Source organism: Sturnira hondurensis, unplaced genomic scaffold (assembly GCF_014824575.4).
Source record: "Sturnira hondurensis isolate 20B ecotype Veracruz unplaced genomic scaffold, ASM1482457v3 Scaffold0004068, whole genome shotgun sequence".
NCBI classification, from domain to species: Eukaryota; Metazoa; Chordata; class Mammalia; order Chiroptera; family Phyllostomidae; genus Sturnira; species Sturnira hondurensis.
In genome coordinates this window covers 4,003,696-4,027,573 of record NW_028076699.1, presented here as the reverse complement: position 1 = coordinate 4,027,573, position 23,878 = coordinate 4,003,696, and the positions used below count along the sequence as shown (strand labels likewise).

The window sequence follows — 23,878 nt, the reverse complement described above, 5'->3', positions numbered from 1 at the left end:
CCAAACCCGCAAACTCAGTATGTGCCCTGACCAGAGATCGAACCCGAGACCTCTCGGTGCACAGGACCATGTTCCAACCAACTGAACCACCTGGCCAGGGCTTCTCAAACTAATTTTAAGGCTGAAATTCTGCTTTCATTAGTTTCTCTCTGATATTCATTTCTTACATTTAACTTACTCTTTCCCCACATCCCCCCAAAGCTGTTGTAAAATATTATTTAAAAATATCTTTGTAAGCAGCTTAAACACTTTCCCTCTGGCTATCAAAGAGTTCATGGATGTATATAGCTAGAGCAGCAGTATATTAAAAAATAAATCTATTTTTATGCCAAAAACCCTGCTTATAATTTGATAGAAAATTCTAGCTTAAAAAAATTGAAGCTCATGGAAAATATCCATTTGTAAATACTTACTTTGATCATAAACCTTTGGCCTATATTCTCCTCCAAAGCATTCATATTCCAGGGTCTCATCATTTAGGTCAAATTCTTCTATAACTGTGTCATTAAATTTATACCACTTTCCTTTTCCACATCCCCTAGAGCCCACAGACAAAACAAACATTATAATAAAACACAAGCATCCCATCTCCAGTATTCGTCTCTCTATACTGTCTATAAATATAGCAGGTGATTACCATTTGAAATACCCAAGGAAAATATAAAAACAGTTATTCTAATTTCTAAAATAACTTTTCAAATTGAAAGGGTAAAGTAGTTACAGTGAGTTTTACAAATCCAGTATGAAATAAGACCAAAGCTCGAGGAAAGCTTCTTTGTACCACAGTGGTAGGTGTGGGCGATAAAGCAGGGCAGGAAACGCGGAGGAGAGGCTTAAAGCGGGGAGGGTAGAGGACGATTTACAGCGGGGAAGGGAACACAGAGGAGAGATGCACAGGAAGGAGGCGGAGGAGACAGAGACAGCGGAAGGGCGGGAAGGGATGGTGCGAGAGCCCTTACCGCCGATCCTTAATGAAGGAATAGTAGTGGCCCGCATGTGCCTGCCCACTGTGGACAATGACACCAACAAGTTCATAGTTTTCTGTGAGGGCGACTTTCTTTCGTGGGGACCCTCCACCTCCTTGATCCATACTTCGTCCATTTTCACCAACTTCAGAAGATGAATCTTGGCGAGCCATTCCTGAAACTGTGTAAGGCTCCATGTTTAACATCCAAGGAAACTATTTAAAAGCAAAAAAAAAGAGCACATGAATGTTGCTCAGTAACATAGAGGACCACACCCAATTAAGTCCAACACAAAGAACAGAGATGTGTGTTTTCCTACTTAAGCTAGGACGACCTCTCCGACTCAACTACAAAATCTAGGAATGGCTCACAAGTCTGGGAAAGTACGAGTAACCTCTTGTTCAAACACTAAGGAAAGCGTTTGACTCCACAGCCGACATCAGGACGCCTCTAGAAAGGAGCAGAATTGTTTACAGGTAACACCGTCTAGTTCTACTAGTAGCAATGGCCAGGACAAAAGGCTGCACTCCTCAGCATGCTCACACCAGAGTCTTTCACACTTGAAATGAAATTTGAAAACATTAAAAGAAAATGCTAAGAAGTAGTAGAAGGTGAGGTAGTAATGGTTATAAGAACTTTCAGGGAAAAAAAAAGTTACCCTTATCTGTTCATCGTATTTGATGGAGCGTGCGCTCTCCCAGTCAAATCCAAACCTCATTAGGTGAATGACCAAGACGTTAGGTAAGGCCTTAATGCAGGTCCTTTTGACTGTTATTCTCTGAAGAAAAGCAAAACCCAGTTACTGCCTTGGAGAAAATGAAACAGCCACATAATCAATACGAAGGTCACATATTTCTACAGGCCTCCCGCCCGTGTGAACGAAGTGATGACACAATTTAATGGAAGTAGCAACAGGAGCTTAAAGCTGATCTTACGTCAAAACACAAAGCACACGAACATCAAACTGATCTAGTTTTATAAAAAGGGTGAGTAAAATACCTTTTCTTTACACTTTTCACAGTAATATGCATTACTGCCCTCTAGAACTTCTCCTCTAACAAACTGGTCCAAAGAAATTTCCAGACTCTGACAAGAAGTAACTCCTAGATTGAGAGCCATGAAAGCTTCCTCTCGCTCATATCTGATTAAGAAATAACAGAAAAATCATGATCCACAATGGAATTTCAAAATCTCAAAAGTATTCCAAAATTGAACACTTAACAGTGAAATTAACAATGATTTCCCTCATCCTTTAAAAAAAGTACACTACCAAATAAAAATACCAATTTTTCACAATTCAGAATTACTTAAAATATGAATTTCAATAAAGAAATTTTAGAAATTGAAAGCAAAGAAATTTAACTCAAAAAGCACTCATAGATTCATTGAGAGATACATCTGCAAGTCTCTCAACAAATGCAAAATTCACAGCCTACTAGAAGAGTCACTTAAAAATACTAACAATAATTTTTTAATGTTATAGCTCCACTAACCTGTGGGGACAGTCTTTACAGATCTTCTGATCAGAATAGACGCCCTGAAAAGTATTCTTAAAAATTTGGTCTCTCCCCATTTTCTGTTGGAAATAAAAAGTTAGAATTTTAGTTTACAGCCTTAGAATTCATAGGTTATTAATACAGTTTTACTTAGACCTAACTAAGCTAAAGCACAGATGTCACTTTAACCACCAAAGTTAAGGAAGTCACCTTGGCAGTTCAATCTCAGAACCAAGGAAAGGATTCTAGCCCACCAGACTCACTGTCAGAGCAATGCAAACAGCCAGAAGAGGAAGAGGGGAGGGGGTCAGTCAGTGCTAATGACAAGGGTGATTCTGATTCCCCTCTCCATGCCACCATTACCAAGTTAGGAGTGACACTCCATAATCTTTTCTTTTTTCTTGAGCATGGAATGCAGATTTATGTTATTTTTTAAAAAGAAGAAGATACACTGTGCCTACTGATAAGAAGAGAGGCACGTGTTGGCAGCGACGGGAGGCTGTCACTTAGCAGGCCGCTCCATTCAGGAAGCTGGTCACGTGTTTTACTGGACAGAGGTAGGAAGCTCTGGGTCTAAACATCACCACAAACAGCTTCTAAGCGGATGGCACTTCTGAGGCCAGGTTACTTCAATACATACAAGTGAGAGTTTGCAGATGCGAATGGCTGTTATTACGGAGTGTGAACTAAGACTTACATGCTTTATCGAGTGTTAGATGAATTAAAAAGAAATCTATAACTTTAGTGATCTGTGTATGTTTGGATGTTCACACCCAGAAGAAGCATAGTTGTGGTATTCAAGATGATCAATTTCTGACTTGTCAGTTTCACAGCAGTCCCAAATCTTAATGCTCTTCATACTCCGGTTTCTCTTCAGATCATATGAATCTTTCACCTTTTTAAACGCTCTTCATGTACTTCAGTTTGAGGGGGTCAGAGGAAAAATAAAACTTTTTCTACCTTAAGATATTCATCCATCTGATCAATGAGGCTAGTGAAGAACTCATATGCATCCTGTTGTTCTCTCACATAGAGTTCTTTGTTCCACATCTTGAAAATCTACATAACAAGAATTAAATACTTTGTTAAAAGAAAAGCTGCAATTTCTGAATGTGGTAGAAAAAGAATGTAATAGAGCACTTAATGCTTCTAAAAACCTGAGCTCGCTAACGAAATGCAGGAGTTTTTAATGAAAGGAGATGCGACCGTGTCTAGACACCTATGCTTTTCTCTGGCCCCTCTGTAGTCCTCCCAAGTTTATGAAACCACAGAGGGTACGATCCACGGCCACGCATCGACCAGAGTTCCTCTCTCAGAAACTAACCGACCTGTGCGAGAGAGTACCAGTTACTCACCCTGGGACACACAGTAAATCACTGTTAACAAGAGAATGTTCTTTATTTAGAGGCATGAGCGACACTGGCATAGGTTCTAAGGAAGGATTTCAACAAATATTTCAAATAGCTAAAATAAGAATTATGAGACATATACAAAATAGTTAAGATTAGCAAATCCCTAGAAATTACAAATGCCTAAACATTCTAATCATTTAAAATCAAGAACCAGTTTCAAGAGGAATGGTACAAACAGCTCTTTTATAGGTTCTTGGCAATGGGATTAGTCTAGAGATAATAAAGACAAGAGACAATTATCAGTAGAGAAAGAATGTAGCCAAACTCAAAATAGCTAACATCTTTAAGTCTAAAGAGTTACTGGAGAATTTGTTTTTTGAGGTAACTCCAGACTGTTTCCCACAGTGGCTGCAGCAGTCTGCATTCCCGCCAACAGTGCACAAGGGTCCCTTTCCCCCACATCCTCACCGGCACTTGTTGTCAGTTGATTTACTGACAGCCATTCTGATAGGTGCAGGGTGACTAGAGGGAAAAGGCGGTGGCGGAGAGACAAAAGAGGGTACAGGGGGCATAAATGGTGACGGAAGGAGGCTTGGCTTGGGGTGGTGATCACACGATATACAGATGAGGTATTGTATGCCTGAAACCTCTGTAATTTTATTAACTACTGTTGTCCCAATAACGTCAATAAAAAAGTAAAAAGAAAAACACAAACAAACTAAAAAAAGAGTTACTGGTGAAATACCTTCCAAAAGTTCTCGGGTACATAATACTGTAGCTTGCTTTCCATCAAATGCCCAAAGAGAGACTGCACTTGGTAGAAGACACTGTCATCTGGATTGTCTGTGTCATCATCCACTGAAAGTAGTGCCTGAAAAGAAACAAGCATTAAGTTAGAAACACTTAGCTGCTTTACAGAAAACCCTGACTTGTGCACATGTGAGCATGCACACCGTTCCGTTAGAATGCTGTGTACGCTCGAACGCAGCTCTAACTCTGCACTGTTTAGCCTCAGCACTCTCTAGCTGTTCTGATCACAAATAAACCACATCTTTCAGCCTCTGTCGAATTATGAAAAACTGGAACTAGTAAACACTAGAATCTCTTACAAGAGATAAGTGTGACACAGTAATATAGAATACTCTCACACTATTTACTGCTATATCACAACCTACTAGTATACTATTATAAAGTACTGATGATAGAGCCTAAATATTTCTAAAATCTAAAAACATTAGGTTAGTCATTTTATGGAATGGCATTTGAGAACAATTTAGGAATTAAAAAAATCTCATTACGTCAAATCTATCTGTCAAACATGCAACATATTATCTCAGCAGATGTGTAAAAATGTATGACTATAAGCAATATGTTGTCTAGACATATATCAGAAGCCACTGAATATCCCTAAGTCTGTCTAATCTCAGTAGCCCCTAAAACGCCCTATAGGAATGTGGAGCCATTTTTAGGCAATGTCCACATTACTTATCACACCAAGTGGGAAAGAGGAAGATCACCTCGGGGAGCCCAGGCTGCATGTAGAGCTGCTGGAAGACGGCGTTCATGTAACAGGTGGCGCCACCATTCCGCAGCCCCACGAACCCCGCGCTGGACCTGCTGTCCACAGGGGGCAGGTACTAGGAGAGAGAAGGAGGAGAAACGAGGGAGAATTAGTGTCTGCCACCAGCACACTTCTTCACAGCTGTATGAAATGTGCATGGGGGAAAAGAGATATACTCAGAATTATCCATCCCGCGTACTGTGAGCAATGTTCTATGTTCACGAGTACCTCTGCAGATGCTAACACAATTACAAAATACTACGGTCTCCATGTTTCTTTTTAGTGTGTAAAGAACACAGCACATAAGTGTGCATTTTCAATCCATTATGTAGTCATGCACGCGGTCACATGATTATCACTCAACACGTATTTATTAAGAGCCCACTGCGTGTGTGTGCGCCAGAAACTGTGCCAGGATATGAGAGAGAGCAAAAATGCTTTAGTTCTGATCTCAAAGAAGCTCACAATCTAGTAGGATAGATAGGCATTAATCAAGTAAATATACTAATATATATATATATACAAATTTAGTACTCTGGGGTAGGGGTGGGGGAATAATGAAGTGTTTTATGAAGTGTTTATTATGAAGAATCCTGACCAGTCTAAGATGGTCAAGGAAGGTACATGTTCCTTCTCTTCTTTTTTGAGAAGGTAACACTCTTTTATTGAAATTTCTTTAATAGGCTCACGCATTAAAAAATAGGTAAATGCCTAAGCATTTCACTTAAAGTTGTTTTATAATAATGCAGATTCCACCACAGTGCTTTGCTAGGTAGAAATAATCAGGAAAAGGCATCTTGAATAAGGTTAAACCTGGCACTTCAAGTGGAAAAGGCCATTGTCAGGACACTCTAAAATGCTATCACAGCAGAATCCTGATTCTAACACCATGGCCAGAATCACATGACCTGCCTACATCAGGTATCTGTATCCATGTGATAACTAACCGACTGATAAGATTCTGTTGATCTTTTGGAGAGAAAGAAATGTATTACATATGTCTCATTAACATTTGACATACACTTAGAACAGGGTGATTTCTAAGATCTAATTATCACTGTGATTTACTTGTAGTCCAAAGCACAGATAAAAAAATTATAAAATAAGGAAAACTGATTTATAACAGTGCTAAAAATCTAAGTATTTGTATATGGTATTTTTCATTATGCTGATATAATTCCTGACTTATGAAAAAAATAAAATTTTCATTTCAATTTGATTAAATAAATGCATGTAAAATGAAAGCACAGAATAAAATAAGCATTATAAACTAAACATTTTAACACCAAAACAGTTCCTAATTTATGCCCTTACATTTTACTTTGCAAGTGCTATTTCCTCTATTTAGAACACCTGTTCCCACTTCCTTTCCTGCCTAAGCTCTATGTTTCATAATACTCAGCTCAAATGACTATGATGTTAGTGGAGAATGTGAAGCAGCTTTAGTGTTCTCCCACTCCTGGTCTGGTACTCCCGTGCACCTGCCACTTGCTTCTTTGTGCAGATCCCAACCTATGCTATGCTGCTTCATGGCTCTGCAGCTTTGCCCACGTGGCCCACATGACCTTGACACCTAGCTTCAATTGCTCACCAGTCTTTAAGGCCCTATTTTAAACTTCATTTTTTCTAAGAAGCCTCCTTAGACACCACCACTGGTGGTGAAGTGTATGTTAGTAGAGCATTTTGGACCTACCTCTACCTTAAAATTTGTCACATTACATTGAAATCATCTGCTGATGGGTCTGTCTTTTCCATTACACACTGACCTTGAGGCTGGGATCAATCTTTATTTTGGGGCTCCAAATGCCCAACACACCTCAGTGCACAGCAAACTCAATAGATCTTAGCTGAATTTAACTGAGCACAGACTGTACTACGACAGCCACCGTTTGGGTTTTTATCTCTAGTGTCTGGCCAAGCATAAGCTTACTAAAAAACAGGTTGAAATGCTACTTCTTACTGAGCATAATTATCAACTTACTTGAAAATGTATCCTCTTTAATCAAAGGGCAGCATTTAGTGATATACTGTAGGTTATAGTTAATTTGAGTATGTCAACAAGATAAGCAAAAGAATAATACTGACTTTGTGATTACAGAAAGGAAAACATAGTTTAAAAAATTCTATGGTTAAGAGACCACTCTAAAAAAATTAAGGGCATCCAGGTCTAGGAAACGTACATCAAACTCCTTGGTAAGTGCAGGGTCAGGTTGATGATGCATAGAAAGTAGTTCTTTCGCGATAATTTGAAGATTTGAAGGGGAGCTATCAGCCAACATTACAAGGACTTCATAGGCTGCCAATCGGCTATTCGTTGTACTGCACCTAAAAACAAAAGACACAAGTCAATTCAAAAATAAATGACCTACTTAAGTTGCTCATTAATCTAAATTGACTTTTGAAATGAAAGTATCAGAGCTAAAGTTCCCCAGTCAGATTGAGTCGGGTCTGCTGGCAGAACCCTAGTGACTCGAGGGGGCAGCACTGACTTCATAAAAGAGGGGGCCGTAGGCACTGGAGGGGGAGAGCGTGGCTTAGAGCCGAGGGTCTTCTTGGCTGAATAATAAAGCAGCAAAATCTTTCATTTACGATTCCAGAGTACTCTTTTCCATGGGACAGATCAGCAAGAATGCAGGGTAGAGTCTGAAAATTTTACCAAAACCACACATAACTATCTTTCAATTAAAGTGTAAATAGTAAGAAAGGTTTTTGTAGATATCATCCTGAAATTCAAATATCATGGCATACCATTCAAATAAATGGCAGAAAAAGAAAGCTATACAAATCAAAATAGAGGCCACAAACATTTCATATGTGCCCACAGATTAAAAAAAATTCTTCAAGGACACTAATAAACTTTCCATTTTGCTGGAAAAAAAATGGAGACAAGATTTCCACTTTGCTCAATCTGTTTAAAATGTTCGCCTTTAATGGAAATCAATTTGGGGATAAAGAGTAATTAATTTCTCACTGTCACCTACGCCAACCTCACACTACTAAGATCACAGGTTAGGAAGGATACACAGAAAAGAGAACATCCAACCTCTGAAGGAAACACTCATGAAGTGGGGTGTAGAGATGTGTTCCAGACGGGGCTGTGAGGCTTTCAGATCAGCACTGTGCCAGGCACTGAGGACAATGGCCATGGCTTCTGACAGGTATAGAATGAATAGGAGGTATCACATACACAAGCTAAACACGAATGAGTTCCTTTTGTTGTTAGTGTGATGGAAGAATGCTATTACTTGTAAAAAGAGTTTCTGTGTATTTTAAATCTCTTTCTGGCTTTGGGATTTAGGTGGGAAAAGGCTGGGAGGTATTGTGACAAATGGATACCATTCAGTGTACTGGGGAGAGAGAAGATAAGATGTTTCCTTTTCTATGCAAGGCACTGTATATGATTAAAAAAAAACCAATTCCTTGTGGATGGAGGATCACTTTTAATAACGATAAAAGAGGATTCATGAATAAAAATTTCAGTACAACTGAAGATTTATTTTCTCTGATCACTAAAAATTGATACACTCACATATTTCGACTGCTTTAAAAAGACCCCTGTGGCGCTAACACCAAATCTTCCAGAACAAGACTGGGGCAGGGATAAGACTGAAGTTGGAGCCTGAGGGACACTCCAAGAGCTCTAAAGAAGGTTTATCGCCTAAAACAGATTTTTGCTTATAAGGGATCTCTAAATAGAGAAATATCCACACCCAAGATTCCTCTTAAGATTCCATTAAATACTGCTTATTATGCCTTGCCCATTTCATTAACCACTGAAATTATGTGGGAATTTTTTCACTGGTTAAATACCAAATCCTGTTTCTTCAGGATGACTCAATTAATTCTGGTTTTCATGAGAAAAGAACAAAGTAAGTTAGATTCAGAGCAAACAATCTCCTGCTAGCTCTAAGAGTATAAACATCACCAAAACAGGGCTAGCATTGCAAAAGGGTCTTCCAAATTCCTACCCATTGAAACTAATACAAAAATTGATTTAAAAATTACCACGGTAATCAATCATTAACAGTTTTAATTGACAGGACACTGTCAATACTCAGCAAATCACAAGGTTCACTCACTACAGCACCTATACTTTTCTCCTAGAAGAAACTCCCAAGACTCAAAGCCCAATGACTTTTACTTTGGACTATGTTCTTAGCACCTCAGTTTCTCTTGGAATTTGTTACTGACCAAATTGACCACATTATTACTTATTTTTGCATTTTGATGATGACAATGGTACCAGCATGCTTGCTCAGCACTTACTATGTGCCAGGCAGGCTCTTTATCCTAAGCCTCTTCACATGCATTTTTAAAATATAATGGATAATATCTTATAAGCTATGCACACTCACAAAGTAGAAGATAAATCCCAAATTAAGAAACTCTTTTTGGACTGATGTTTCAGATTAGATTTTTACCCAAACTGAACACAACGTGCGTTTTCCATACTTTGGATGAAAGTCCTGTTGACTGATGGCGGCACTGCCGGCTGGAGAATGACTATTTAAAATGATTCTAGAAGCTCGGAAAAGGAAGTCATCTAACAATGGTTTAATGAGTGATGAACCTGGAATAGAGCATAATATTCATGTTGAGGATGAACACATTGTAATTCAAAGACCCTGTCTTGCACTTTCCTACCAGAGCAGCAAAGGCAAAGGCACCCAAGGCCACCCAACAGCACAGCATTCAGTCTACTCTAATGCTTCGTTTTTGGCAAAGCTCTTGGGGCAGAGAAGTAGGGATGGCTTGGAGGGCCAGGGGACAGGGTACAGAGATAGACAAATTAGGGCACCTTCCTTTATGAGCTGACGACAGAGTGAAAGGAGTCAAAATTTCACTTTAGAAGCACAAATGCCAAAAACACCACAAGGCAGATGGTTTGAGTGAATAAGTCATACTTTGGGCCCAGGGGAGTTCACATAAAGGGTTCTGAACTTTTAATATCTTGCTTTCATTAGGAAAAAATGATTTTCCCTTCTTACCCTGGTTTAGAATCACTCTTTTCTATGTATCCCCAGTAGCCAAGAAGATTTTTATAGAGTTCAATTTGTATGATGAAAGTGATAATTAATGTTTTCATACTACAATTATAATACTGAATGTGCTTTTACAAATCACATGTGTACTCCAGGAGACTCACCCATCACCTGGGGTGGTGGTTTGGGGCTGCCTCTCTAGATGAAAATTACCCTTAAGAGAAGTAAGATATACAATAGATTGTATTTTATAAAGTACGTGAGAGCAAAAGAGAAAAACCTATTTTGGATTGTAGTTTTTACTGCTATTAAGAAGTTATGTATTCCAACCCCCTTGACCGCTGTAAAATCCTCTATGTAGTGTAGTGACACAGGTGAAATGCACTTTACATTTGTTAGGCACTGATCCAGACAAACTCCTATTGCCTGAAGAGTCAATTTTCTATGCAACACTTAGCATCTATCTTACTTTCCCACTTACACACAATACTATGGCAATAAGTGAAAATGAGCTATGCTGTCGCATGATGAGATGAAGCAGTAATTACCCAGCATCTCTTTTTCTGCCCCACAGAGTGAAAGGAGGGTCTTAATGAGCCGTAAGTGCCCTGCCAGTAAGATGTTGTCTGCTTCACTGGTCTCACATTCAGCTGTGCGATTAGGTTCAAAGTTATCCAGCCAAGTAATCTCATCTTCGAGCATGGTAGCTGGGCTGATTCTTAACTGCTCCATTTCTGATGCTAAGGAAAAAAAATCCATTTCTCAGAAAGAAGGGTTTCCCTTCATGAAGTCAAAGTCCTGAATTAAAGTAAGCAAAGTCAAGCCCCAATCTTTAACCTCACTGATCTCAAAAAACACTCAAATCCTATCATTAATAAACAGCAGCCTATAGCTGCTGCCCACAGGACTACGAAGGCTCATGCATATTCATTCCCTCTCTCCCTCCCTCCATCATAAACCAAACATGTTGAGTGCTTCCTCTGTGCTACATGGTAGGCATTTAAGAAGAAGGAGGCAATCCCTGTTTCAAAGAAGCTCATGGTTTGGTGGGAAGGAATAGATGAAAGGGCATGGGGAGATCCATGCTCCTGCTGTGTCACCTAAGCCGAGAGAGGGCAGGACTCTGCAAAGGGTAGAGGTCAACAGCATAGCAGCAGAGTCCAGGTTTCCAAACAACACACCAGACTCAAGAGTACTACCCTGATCTTTTGTATCAAGTATCTCACTTCCCCTCTAAACAAGGATTTAAAGTAAGATTCCATATTGGAAGTTGGGATTGGAATGGAGAGGAATGATCATGTTCTACTTCCACTGCAGCATAAGCCACAAGCAACCAAGGTCCCGGATGGGGAGGTAAAAGGGATACTTCAGGGTCAGCCAGAGCTGGACTGGCACTACTATGAATCCTGTCTCTACTTCCGTCACTCACTTCTATTTCTATTAACATATCTCAACAGATAGTCCCTCTTTCTTTAAACACTCAACCTTTAAAAAATGGTCAGAAATGACTATATTAGAAAGACTATTCCTAATAGTTCTGTATCAGTGTAATTAAAGTGTAAGTCTTTGACAATCTTTAAAATCAACAAATCTTCTCAACACAATAATGGTTGGATATATAACACTGGCACATGGGTCTACATGCTATTTTCAGGAAAATAAAATTCAACTCCAAATAATAATTATAATCTTATTTATATCTGAGATGTAAGTAAGTCAGAATTAGAAACGTCCATTTGGCTTTCTTTTCTATTTCTTCCCACTCCCTCCAAAACAGCCCCCCACATCCAAATTAAACATTTACTTACTTGTCAGATCATCTAATAATTGGCACCTCAGATCAAAATACTCCATACACTGAGATAACAGTCTAGAAAACAAATTTCAATTATTAAAAAGAGGCTAACTTAAAAACAAAAAGCGTTTTCCTGGTTGTAAGTTGATAGAACAATTGAATAAGTGACTTTTCCTAAGCATAAAATAACTACTTTTACATTCATTCAACTTCAATATTTTAGCAAGAGGCACACTATTGATTTTACTAATACAGGGACACTATAGGAATAATAGTATAAAGAGAGCTATAAAATTTATAAAATTTTTATAATTTATAAAATTTATACTATAAAATAATAGTATAAATAGTATATGTAACCTGATATATATCCAGGTTACATATATAGTGCACTGATTATGTTCATTTGTTTAAAAATCAGCCAATTTTTATTGAGCACTATGCTTAGAACTGTTTCAGGGGAACCAAGAACAAAAAAGACAGACAATAAATAAAGCATATATACATATCTCAGCTGGTGATACAGGTTAAGAAGAAAAATAAAGCAGAGTAAGAGAAGGAAAAAAAGTACATCCTTTTATCTAGGATGATCAAAGCAGCTTTTGCTGCAATCATAATAGTGAAGAACACAAGTTTTAAAGTCAGGGGACCTTGGTTTTAATGCCGGCTCGACTACTTATTTACAGCTAGGTGTCTAGGGACAATTTATTTCAGCTCCCTCAGTTTCCTAATTTCTAAAGTGTGTATAACAGTATTAGAAATAACAATGCACACATAAACACACACATACACAAAAGGCTCAAGAATGCACTGATGATGAGAACAGACACTGAACCAAGATTTATCATTATTAAAAAAGTGGGGATAAAAACACAGTCAAGTTCATTTGGCTGCTGTGAGGGCTGAATGACAAATATATGCAAGGAATTTAGCATGCTGTATGGCTAGATAATAGCAGCCCATGGTAACTGCTATTATCATTGTTACTATTACCATTAGGGAAAACATGTACCAAACTTGGGCATTAAAAGTAAGTGTTCTACATTCAAGAGATTCTTTGAGAGGGTATGTTAAAAATTTCATCTAATGCTTTCTGTTTCCTTCCGAAAGTTTACAGAAATCTAATATCAAATCAGACTCTTAATGTTAGTTACATTAAATAACCTGACTCTTCCAGCAAGTTTAAGCCTAATAGCTTACTTCTTAAAAATTAACTCACAAATTCCAACTAGTGAATCATTTATCTTACATGATCATAAAAAGGTCATCTGGTTTTAGTAAACTTTTAACTAGGAAAAGATGAAATTCTAAAGTAAAAATTGCACAAGGGTCAAAACAGTTTCTACTGCTTTTAATCCAGATGCCTTTAACAGGGAAAACTTCTCTGAAATTTGATTACTAGAAATACCCAGTTAACATTTTATTCATGTTAAATCTTGGTGGTCAACTGCAACATAATTGAAAGCTTTAGCTAAATTTTTAACTCGGTGATCTTATTTTAGAAACCAAAATCCTGACTTCTTCCTGGTTATTTTTTTGTTTCTAAGTTTGTTGTTGTCCTTTTGGTTGTGTAAGGAGGCACAGTGTATCTACCCACACCTCCATCTTGGTCGTGAGACCCTGACTTCTTCTGTACTTATAAATTTAGAATGTTAAAATAGATGACTAAATGTTTCAAAATAATATATAACAGTGATTTAGATGTGAGAAAGTGCATGAGAACAAGATAAGGGTTGATATATATTTAATTCTATAACGAAGGCTTGCAAACTGATAGAAAATTCAAGGAAATTCTGATAACTATACATCTTATAACTAGAAAATATAGGTATTACAAAAGTCAATGATGGATTAAAGAAGAAATCACAAGGGAAATTAGAAAATATCTTGTGACAAATGAAATGAAAATACAACAAAAGTTGGGTTTTTGAAAAGAACAATTAAATGACTAAGAAAAAGAAGACTCAAATTACTAGAAACTGAAAAGGAAGGACATTACTGATTTTACAGAAAGAATTATAAAACTGTACTAGAAGCAAGTGTACACCAAAGATTAAATAACCTAGATGAAATGGAAAATTTCCTAGAACATAATACTTACCAAGATTGAATCAGGAAGAAAGAAAATCTGAATAGGTCGATTATTATTAAGAAGGTTATAACAGTAATGAAAAAACCTCTATAAAAGAAAAACTTTGGAGCAGATGGCTTCATTGGTGAATTCTAGTAAACATTTAAAGAAAATAAATACTAATTCTTCTGAAACTCTTTAAAAATTGCTGAAGAGGGAACACTCACTAACTCTATGAGGCCAGTATTACCTGACACCAAAGTCCAACAAAGACATAAGAAAATAACATGGACAAGTGTGGGGAGGGGTTGTGGGTGGAGATAGAAGAGGGTAGAAGAAGGATAAATGGTAATGTAAAAAAATGCACTAAAATAAATTTAAAAAATATAATAAAAAAAAGAAAAAGAAAACTACAGGCCAATATCCCTCATGATAGTTGAATCCTCAACAAAGTACTAGCAAACACAGTTCAGCAGTATATTTAAAGGATTATACACCATGAATCAGTGGGACTGATAACTGGAATGTAAAGATGGTTCAAAATATGAAACATTCATCCATATAACACACTACATTAATTAAATGAAGGGGGAAAAAAACCCTACCTTGCATGATTACCTTAACTGACAGAGAAAAACCTGACAAAATTTAATGCCCTTTCATTAAAAAAAACAAAAACAAAACCGAAACCCCCCCTAAAACACTCAACAAACTGGGAACATAAGAAAACTATCTCACAATGTAATAAAGGCCATATATGAAAAATCCACAGCCAACATCATTCTCAATAGTTAAAGAATGAAAGCTTTCCCCCTAAGATCAGGAACAAGGATGCCTGCTGTATCTACTTCTATTTAACATAGTATTGGAAGTTCTAGCCAGAGCAATCAGGCAAGAAAAATAAATAAAAGGCATCCAGTCCTAGCTGGTGTGGCTCAGTGGATTGAGCACCAGCCTGTGAACCAGAGTAGCCCGTTTGATTCCCAGTCAGAGCACATGCCTGGGTTGTGGGCCAGGTCCCCCATGGGGGGCACACAAGAGGCAACCACACACTGATGTCTCTCTTCCTCTCTCTAAAAATAAATAAATAATTTTAAAAAAGGAAAAAAGAAAAAAAAGACATCCAAACTGGAAAGGATGAAGTAATTACCCCTTGGCAGATGACACAATCTTATATATGGATAATCCTAAAGAGTACACACACACACACACACACACACACTTAAAACTAATACATTCATTGAGGTTGCAGAATACAAAATCAATACATACAAAAGTTTCATTTCTAAACACCAACAGTAAACAATAGGAAAAGAAAGTAAGAAAACAATTCCATTTACAATAGTACCAAAAAGAATAAAATCCTTAGGAATCTACTTAACCAAGGAAACAAAAGACTTATACACTGAAATCTATAAACACGCTGAAAGACATAAATAAATGGAATGATATCTCATATTCATGGACTGGAAGACAAAATCTTGTTAAGACACCAATGACATCCAAAGTAATCTACAGATTCCAAGTAATCCCTATTAAAATCCCAACGATGTTTTTGCAGAAATAGAAACACCTATCCTGAAGTCCCTATGGAATGTCAAGGGGACCAACTCCAAGAAGCCTACACAATACTGAGAAAAAACAAAGCTGGAGGTCTCACACTTCCTGATTTCAAACTTACTATAATACTATAGTAATCAAAACAGTGTGGGATTGACAGAAACACATTCACATCAATAGAACAGAGAAACAAAGAGCAAATAAATATTTTAAAAATGATTTTTGATAGGGATATCAAAACTATTCAATGGGAGAACAGAAGTCTTTTCAAAAAATGGTGCTGGGACAACTGGTTATTCACAAGAAAAAGAATGAAGTTAAACCCTTACTTTACATCAAGTACAAAAGTTAACTATCAATGGATCAAAGACCTAAAAAGATCTTAATGTAACAGCTAAAATATAAAGCTCTTAGAAGAAAACTTAGGGGACACACTACATGACACTGGATTTGGCAATGTTTTTCTGGATATAATACCAAAAGCAGAGGCAACAAGAGAAAAACAGATGCACTAGACTTCATTAAAATAAAAATTGTGTATCATAGGATACTCTCAAGAGACCCCGCATAATGGAATATCTGCAAGTCATGTATACAATAAGGGACTAATATTTAGAATATATCAGGAACTACAAACCAACAACAAAACAATCTAATTTTAAAATGGGAAAAGGACTTGAATAGATGTTTCTTCAAAGAAGATATGCAAATGACCAATAAGCACATAATGAGATTATTCAACATCTCTAAACTTCAGGGAAATGAACATCAAAAGCATAATGTGATGCCACTTCACACCCATTAGGACAGTTACTGTCAGAAACAAATGCTTATGCATTTCTGGCAGGAATGTAAAGTGGTACAGCCACTGCAGAAAACAGTAAAGGGAATTTTCAAGAAATCAAACACAAAATTTCTACATGATCCAGCAAATTCCACTTCTGAGTATATACCCAAAGGAACTGAAAGCAGGAACTCAAGTTGACATTTGTGTACCTATGTTCATAACAGCATTATTCTTAACAGCTAAAAGGTGAAAACAACCCAAATATCTATCTACAGATAAATGTGTAAACAAAATGTAACATATACATTCAAGAAAGTATTATTCCGTCTTAAATAGAAATGAAACCCATTTCTATTTAAGAAATAGACTCATGCTACAACAGGGATGAACCTGAAAAACATTAGGCTAAGTGAAATAAACCAGACACAAAAGGACAGGATCCCACTTATATGGGGTATCTAGAATACTAAAGGTCACAGAGACAGAAAGTAGAATGGCAGTTTCCAGGGGCTCTGAGGAATAGGGAATTAACGGAGAATTATTTTTTTAATGGGTACAGTTTCAGTTTAGGATTATAAAAAAGAAGTTTTAAAAATGGACAGTGGTGATGGCTGCACAATAATGTATAATTATTTAATGTTGCTGGATTTATAGTACCTAAAAATGGTTAAAATAGTACTTATGTATATTTTGCCACAGTAAAAAAAAATTCTAACAAATCTTTAAAGAAATCCCACCCATTGTTTAATGATTTATAGTAGCTTTTTAATGTATTATTAAAATTAGCTTGCTGTCTGTCATATATTTTATAAATCTATTTAGCCAGTTGTTAATTGGCTTTTGACTTTATAGTTTTCCCACATAGAAAATTTTAATTTTTATGGGGTCAGATTTTATCATTCTTTTATTTAATGATTTCTTAATGGGTCTAGTTTCAATTTAAGGCGAAGGAATTCTTCAGATGGATGGTGGAGATGGCTGTACAACGTGAATATAGTCAATGCCACCAAACTGTGCATTTAAAAATGGTTAAAATGTTAAATTTTGTTATGTACATTTTACCACATTAAAATAAACAACAACCAAGATTAGTTGCTTACACGTTAGGAGTTTGGACTAGTGCTAACAATTCTTCCATTCAAGGGCTTTAATTTATATAAAGCAAATACACAAGGAAAGTAGATACAGGTTTCACAAATCTCTGTGGCACCTATAAGCCCCACAGTCTGAGCTCTGGCAGCAGAAAGTTGGAGAAAGCAGCTTCAACTTAAGGTCGGCATGGGATCTCCCGTCCTGGGCCTAGACTGAGGCACCTCTGTATGCAGGCTGGTGTTGAGAGGTGACACAGGGCAGGCAGAATAGATTAATGCAAGTCATTCTGTGGGCCTGGGTCACAAGCCTTCTTACACACGTGGTCATGTATAAAACCAAGAAAGAAAGCTGGGTAGCCCAGCTACATCCAGATGTGGTGTTACGAGAAAGTGACATACAAGAGGACGTGAGCAGTGTGGCCTTTACACAAGTGATCTGGCTTAAATTGTTCCAGGTTCTCACCAGCCAGTGAGGAGGAGGTGGGAGCTGGGAAGTGGTAGAGGGGAAGAAAGCCTAGTGCTACTCTAACTCTGTTGTCCTGAACGGGGAAAAACACTGAAATGCCCTCTTTCAGGCACTAATGTTAAAAGGGAAAGGGTGAAATTCTTTTGTCATCTCAACAATGCACAGTGGACCTTTAGGGGAGCGGTACAGAAATCATTATTCTTTCTGTATAATGTGAGCTTCTTCATCTTTATTACATACCTCTGATTGACTCCTCTCATAATACTAGTTGGAGACCAGAGAGGCAGCTGAGCTGTGAGAATCACGCCCAGAAGAAACTGATTTGGCTTCTGTACATCTGGATAAGCTGAAGTATCTGTCTGACTAAGAGTATACAGTTGATCACAGGCAACACGGCGAATCTGAAATTACATGAGTGGCAAAGAACATCCACCAACCAACACTTAGTGATTGCTTAAAAAATAATTTTCCTTCCTAGTCTACATTTTGAAGGATACTATAAGAGTTTGAGTGTTCCACCCATTAATGGTAAAGGTTACATTGAATAAATTAGAATTAAAAACAAGTATATTTTGGGAACTGATTCCCCAAATTATTCTATTATTCTACTCTAATAAGCAGATTTATAATTTAATATAAATGAAAATTTAAAAAGTTTATTTTCAAGGTCATGTAAGAAAATTATAAAATCAAATGAAAGTTCATGGCTTGAGTTGATCTGTCTTGATTTTGACCAACATGTTAATGCTTAATGCCAGCTGCCCTTGCCAGCTAAGGGCATTGAATGCTGGCTGTAACATTTTCTTTGTAATAAACAAACAAATTAATTGTAGCACTGGTCTCCAAACTCTTTGTGGAGTATGGAATAGAAAGGAGGGCAGATAGCCCAATGGTCACTCTGCCTCCAGGTTGCCTACAGCCCCTTTGTATGACTTTCTGAGCAGACTAAATGTCATTCCTCTGTCCTCTGTACAATGTCACAGGAATTCAGAGAGCCAAAGACAGAATAGGACCAAAGGGTTTTTTATTTTCAAAAATAATGTAACCATCTGGCTGGTGTAGCTCAGTGGATTGAGCATGGGCCTGTGAACCAAAGGGTCACCAGGTTGGTTCCCAGGGGGGCATGAGCCTAGGTTGCTGGCAGGGTCCCCAGTCGGGTGTGCGTGAAAGGCAACCACACACTGATGTTTCCCTCTCTTTCTCCTTCCTTCCCCCTCTCTAAAAATAAATACATAAAATCTTAAAAAAAAGTAATGTAACTAGTCCTTACCTCAGCACTTGGTGATCCAAGCAGAATATCAATGATAAAATCAGCAACACAGGGCAAGTTGTAGAAAGATGCTAACAATAAGAATAAGGAGAATTAGGAGTAGGGAGAAAATTAAATTAGGCAATGCATTTTCAAAATTTCAAAAATGCTGAATAATTTCTTAAGCTTAACTATAGCAGCGATTCACTTCTTCTACATGGAATTGAATTCGGAAACTTCAACAACTGCCTCCATGGCTGACTTTCTAAGGTGCTCGAGAGCAGGACTCGGTCTCAGGCATCTCTGTGCCTCCGCGCTTCAGCACAATGCCTCACACGCACCGGTTACGGGATAAATGCGTCTTGTGTTGATGAACTATCAATACTCACGGACTATAAAATATACCCTACCGCAAATTTAAAAATGATAAAAATAGCTTAAGGAAAGTTGTGATTTTTTTCATATTTAGTTTAAAATACCTGTAATTGTAGGAAAACTGAACTAAGCACAACGTATGATCAAAAGCATGCCACGACTACACTTCTCCCTCCCATACAAACCTTCAAAAGCATTCTTGCCCAGAGTTAGTTTAGATACTATTGTGATGTGTCGTAAATGTATAGCCTTTTCTGCGTGTTTATTTTGGTTACCTTATATAACAAATTTGGATGTTATAGTAAATACACAATGATCACTGATCCTACATAAGAGGCAGTTTGAATCAGTAGTAACAGGGAAGAACACAGCTCCTATGTATTGGCATAATTTTTTAAAGCGGAGCTGTTAAGACTTCATTCCTGAATATTTATTGAGGACCCACTACACATTAGGCAATGTCTTGGTGCTGGAAACTCAGTAGGGGAGAAAATGGACAAAGTTTCTGTTCTGATGGAGCTTACAGTCTAGTTGTAGAGGGGTGATGACAAGGAACATGACAAGTTAATAAATTATATTATGTGTTATAAAGTGAAACTAATAAAGCCAAAAATAAGGTGAGGGTTTAGGTAGTGCTGGGGTGACAGGAGCACTGTGATTTCTTTAAAAAGGAGGTCACAGAATGTCTCACTAAAAAAGTGACATTATATAAAAACTTGTAGGAAATGAAGAAGAGAGCGCCACATAGACAGATGGGAGGACATACCAGCAAGACGGAGTGGCCAGGGCAAGGGCTATGAGGCAGTCGAGTGCCTGGAGTGGGGGAGCAGCGAGGAGGCTGAGCACAGAAAGTGAGGGGGCGAGCAGGAAAAGGTGAAGGCACACAGGTATCAAGGGGGTAGATGGTGTCAGGCCTTGAAGGCCTCAGTAAAGACTTGGATTTATTCAGTGTGAACTAAGAGTCACTGCAAGGTTTTAAACAGAGTGATAGGATCTAACTTACATTTAAGAAGGTCCACTCTGGTGACTGTGTGGACAATAAACTGCAAGGGTAGAAGCAGGGAGATTAGTTAGGACACCATGGGTATGAACCAAGTAAGAGATGAAGGCAGATCAGAGGGTAATAATAGTGAAGGAGTAGAATACAGGTACAGTTTAAAGGAGAATGTGCTGACAAGTTAGAAGTGGGGTGTGAAAGAAAGAGATCGAGGATGCCTCCAAGATTTTTGGCCAGAGAAAAATTGCTAATAATTAAGTTGGGAACACTCTTGGCTGTTATGGGCCAGATCCATAGCTCAATTCTGGACATGTTAAGTTTGAAAAGTCTGATATGCAAGTGGAGATGCCAGGGGTGTGGTCCAGGCTACAGACCCAAATCTAGGTATCAGCGTCTAGAAGGAATTTCAAACTGTGAACGTGGGTGGGCTCAGTGAGAGAATGAGAGTTGACAGAGGCAAGGCAGTGATGAGGGACTGAACCCTGGGGGGTTCTAACCCAAAATGTGTGATGAACAGTAACTCTACTTTGCTAAAGCCATCAATAAAGTTAAAAGGGCAAATCTTGAGTCTCATAATTTTTAAGTGGAGTCATTATCAGTTTAGGAATTGATATATAATTCTAATTCTACAGTTTATGAATTACAAATTTGGGTTGTTTTAATTCTTCAACTAGATAGTAAACTCCTGGGGGGCAACATATTACCTTTTATAACACCTACTACTGTGGATCCTTGTATATAGAAAGTGCTCAATAAATACTTACTCAAAATTTAACTATTCCAGCACTATTCTTACCTATTCTTCATGCCAACTTCCCTCACTTCATTTCTATTAATATGACCTTATTTATAAAGCAATGTCAATAATTCCCCACAGAAACCTGGCCTTTTCCTAAAGGAGATGAGTCACAAGCAAGCCTCCTGCATACCCAGCTGCTGGCTCCGAAGCTGTAGGCAGGTAACAAGGAGAGACAACGCTTCTCCGGCAATCAGGGAGTCTTTGGTAGACACAGACTGCTGCCGCACACAGATGCCTGCGTGCAGGGCTACCGGTTCTCCTTCACTTCCAGAGCTGCAATTGCTTCCTGGAAACAGACAAGCAGGAAGTTACTGTAGAGCCTGCAGGGCCAGTGGCACATTCTAACATCCTTTTAGTGTGTTCCCCAGAATCCCCAAGTGAAATTAAACAGTTCAAGAAGGCACTTTGGTCTAAGACACAGGAAAGACTTAATCACTTTATCTGACCCTGACTTTGCACACAAAACACACTGCAAGGCACTAATTGGTCTAAGACACAGGAAAGACTTAATCACTTTATCTGACCCTGACTTTGCACACAAAACACACTGCAAGGCACTAAAAATGTGCTTATGAGGCAAAGCTACTTTCAGGCAGCAGAAGTAAGAATAGTGTAGCTTTGGAGGCACGAGGGATTCTTCCTGGGATGTCATAAATGCTCCTTATCTTGATGCAGGTGGGTTACAATAAAATCCTAAAAATCCCGTACATTTAACATTTCTGCACTTTACTATGTCATACATTTTTAAAACTTTTTTATTATTGAGGTACACACACACACATAGACTTAGCCCGGAAACCAAATGAGGCTGAAAAGTAAAGCTATTTATAAAGGTCTAATAGAAAATAAATGGCTTAACCCCAAAATACGACTTTCCCAGGTAGGAATTCTAGACAAATTTTTATTACAGCCAGAATTACTGGCCTCATAACATTTTACATTTAGCAAGATAAAAACTGGTTTCCCCACGTACTCTGTGTTTATAAATATCTCTTTTCTTAACTGAAGTATGACATACATACATACATGCACACATACAGTAATATGTATAAATCTTAAGTGTATAGTTTGATGAATTCTTACTAATGCTGAAAAGCAAGAGAAAAGGCTTTCTCCTTTTTGGGACTGAACAATTACACAGAGATGAGTCTTACAGCTACTTCCTGTGCAATGTTCTAATTACTTTGCACTTTTTAATTAGTACCTGAACTGCTGAGCCTGTTTCGAATTCCAGCAGGAAACAGAGAATTACTTTCTTTAATTGGCTGGCTACTCCCAACAAGGTCAAGCCGTCCTGCAGCAGCAGCCCACGACAGTCTCATGAAACAGGCCACAGTAGCGGTGAAATCATTGACTTCCATTGTCTGAAGAAGTATGAAAGAGCGTTATGAGAAAAGGTGGCATTGAAACACGTTCCACTGGCTTCTAAACCTTCTTAACGGTCTCAGTTTCGGGAGACTCCTCCCCCCTAGATCATCTAGACGACCGCCTTTTCAATGCTTCCATGCTGTTCAAAGACTTTGGACATCTCTGTTACCTGTAAAACAAGGGCTCCGATCTCCATGCTCTGGCTTTAAATTTCCTGCCACCAATTTGGTTTTTATCCTTTCTGCCTTTCCCCTCGCTGAATTCTGGCCTGTGTGAACTACTGTGTGACCTCCCATAAGACCCTGGTTTTCTCTAACTTTGCTCATGCCCTCCCTTTTGCCCCAACAGCTCTCCTTTCTCTCACTCTATGCACTTATCTCTACACATCTAATGCTTATCTATTCTTTAAGGCCGACCCCAAATGCCACCTCCTACATAAAACCATTCATGACAGCCACAGGTGAAGGTAATTATTCCACTTCCTCCAAAATAATTCCTAGAATGCTCTTTGCCTTTGTAGTTCTTATAATACCTGACATTTTCCACCTTGAATTATAGTTATTTCTAAACTAGTGGTCTCTTATCATGAATTTCTATAAGGCAACATTCATGTCAATCCTCAATCATATCTGAATGGCCCCTCCCAGCAAGCAGTCCTTTCTGAACAGGAGGTACTTGGTAATTCTCGAACACACCACTCACTCACTTGTATTGCAACTCGCGCAGCAGGGATGATTTCCTCAACCCTGATAGAAGACCGGTCAGACACCGACAGCTGTCGGTAGGATGACTTTTCTGGGGTGCCACATAAGGACACCTGCCTGCTGGTCTGCCGGCTGACGTTTCGGAAGGGGCGAGAAGAAAGTGCTTCTATACCATCTTTGGTGAGGTCTTCATCTAATAACGTGGGCATTGTTTGTCCGACAAGTAAAAATCTTATAAGGAAATGAAGAAGTACACTTAC

General features: G+C 38.2%; 1 protein-coding gene across 2 annotated transcripts in view; it reads right to left on the bottom strand.

The window, feature by feature from the left end:
• The window catches only part of USP24 (ubiquitin specific peptidase 24), a 135,125-nt gene that overhangs the window by 30,198 nt on the left and 81,049 nt on the right, over positions 1–23,878 (bottom strand). For both annotated transcript variants that reach the window (XM_037043173.1, XM_037043174.1), the window contains exons 34-50: positions 23,621–23,849; positions 22,751–22,910; positions 21,677–21,832; positions 19,397–19,467; positions 18,367–18,527; positions 12,165–12,226; positions 10,905–11,096; positions 9,827–9,944; positions 7,555–7,699; positions 5,331–5,450; positions 4,559–4,684; positions 3,422–3,520; positions 2,459–2,541; positions 1,965–2,106; positions 1,624–1,743; positions 960–1,180; positions 414–538 (exon numbers count right to left, since the gene is read on the bottom strand). In XM_037043173.1, coding sequence (XP_036899068.1) covers positions 414–538; positions 960–1,180; positions 1,624–1,743; positions 1,965–2,106; positions 2,459–2,541; positions 3,422–3,520; positions 4,559–4,684; positions 5,331–5,450; positions 7,555–7,699; positions 9,827–9,944; positions 10,905–11,096; positions 12,165–12,226; positions 18,367–18,527; positions 19,397–19,467; positions 21,677–21,832; positions 22,751–22,910; positions 23,621–23,849 — 2,330 coding nt within the window. The remainder of the gene's footprint in view (positions 1–413; positions 539–959; positions 1,181–1,623; positions 1,744–1,964; positions 2,107–2,458; positions 2,542–3,421; positions 3,521–4,558; positions 4,685–5,330; positions 5,451–7,554; positions 7,700–9,826; positions 9,945–10,904; positions 11,097–12,164; positions 12,227–18,366; positions 18,528–19,396; positions 19,468–21,676; positions 21,833–22,750; positions 22,911–23,620; positions 23,850–23,878) is intronic.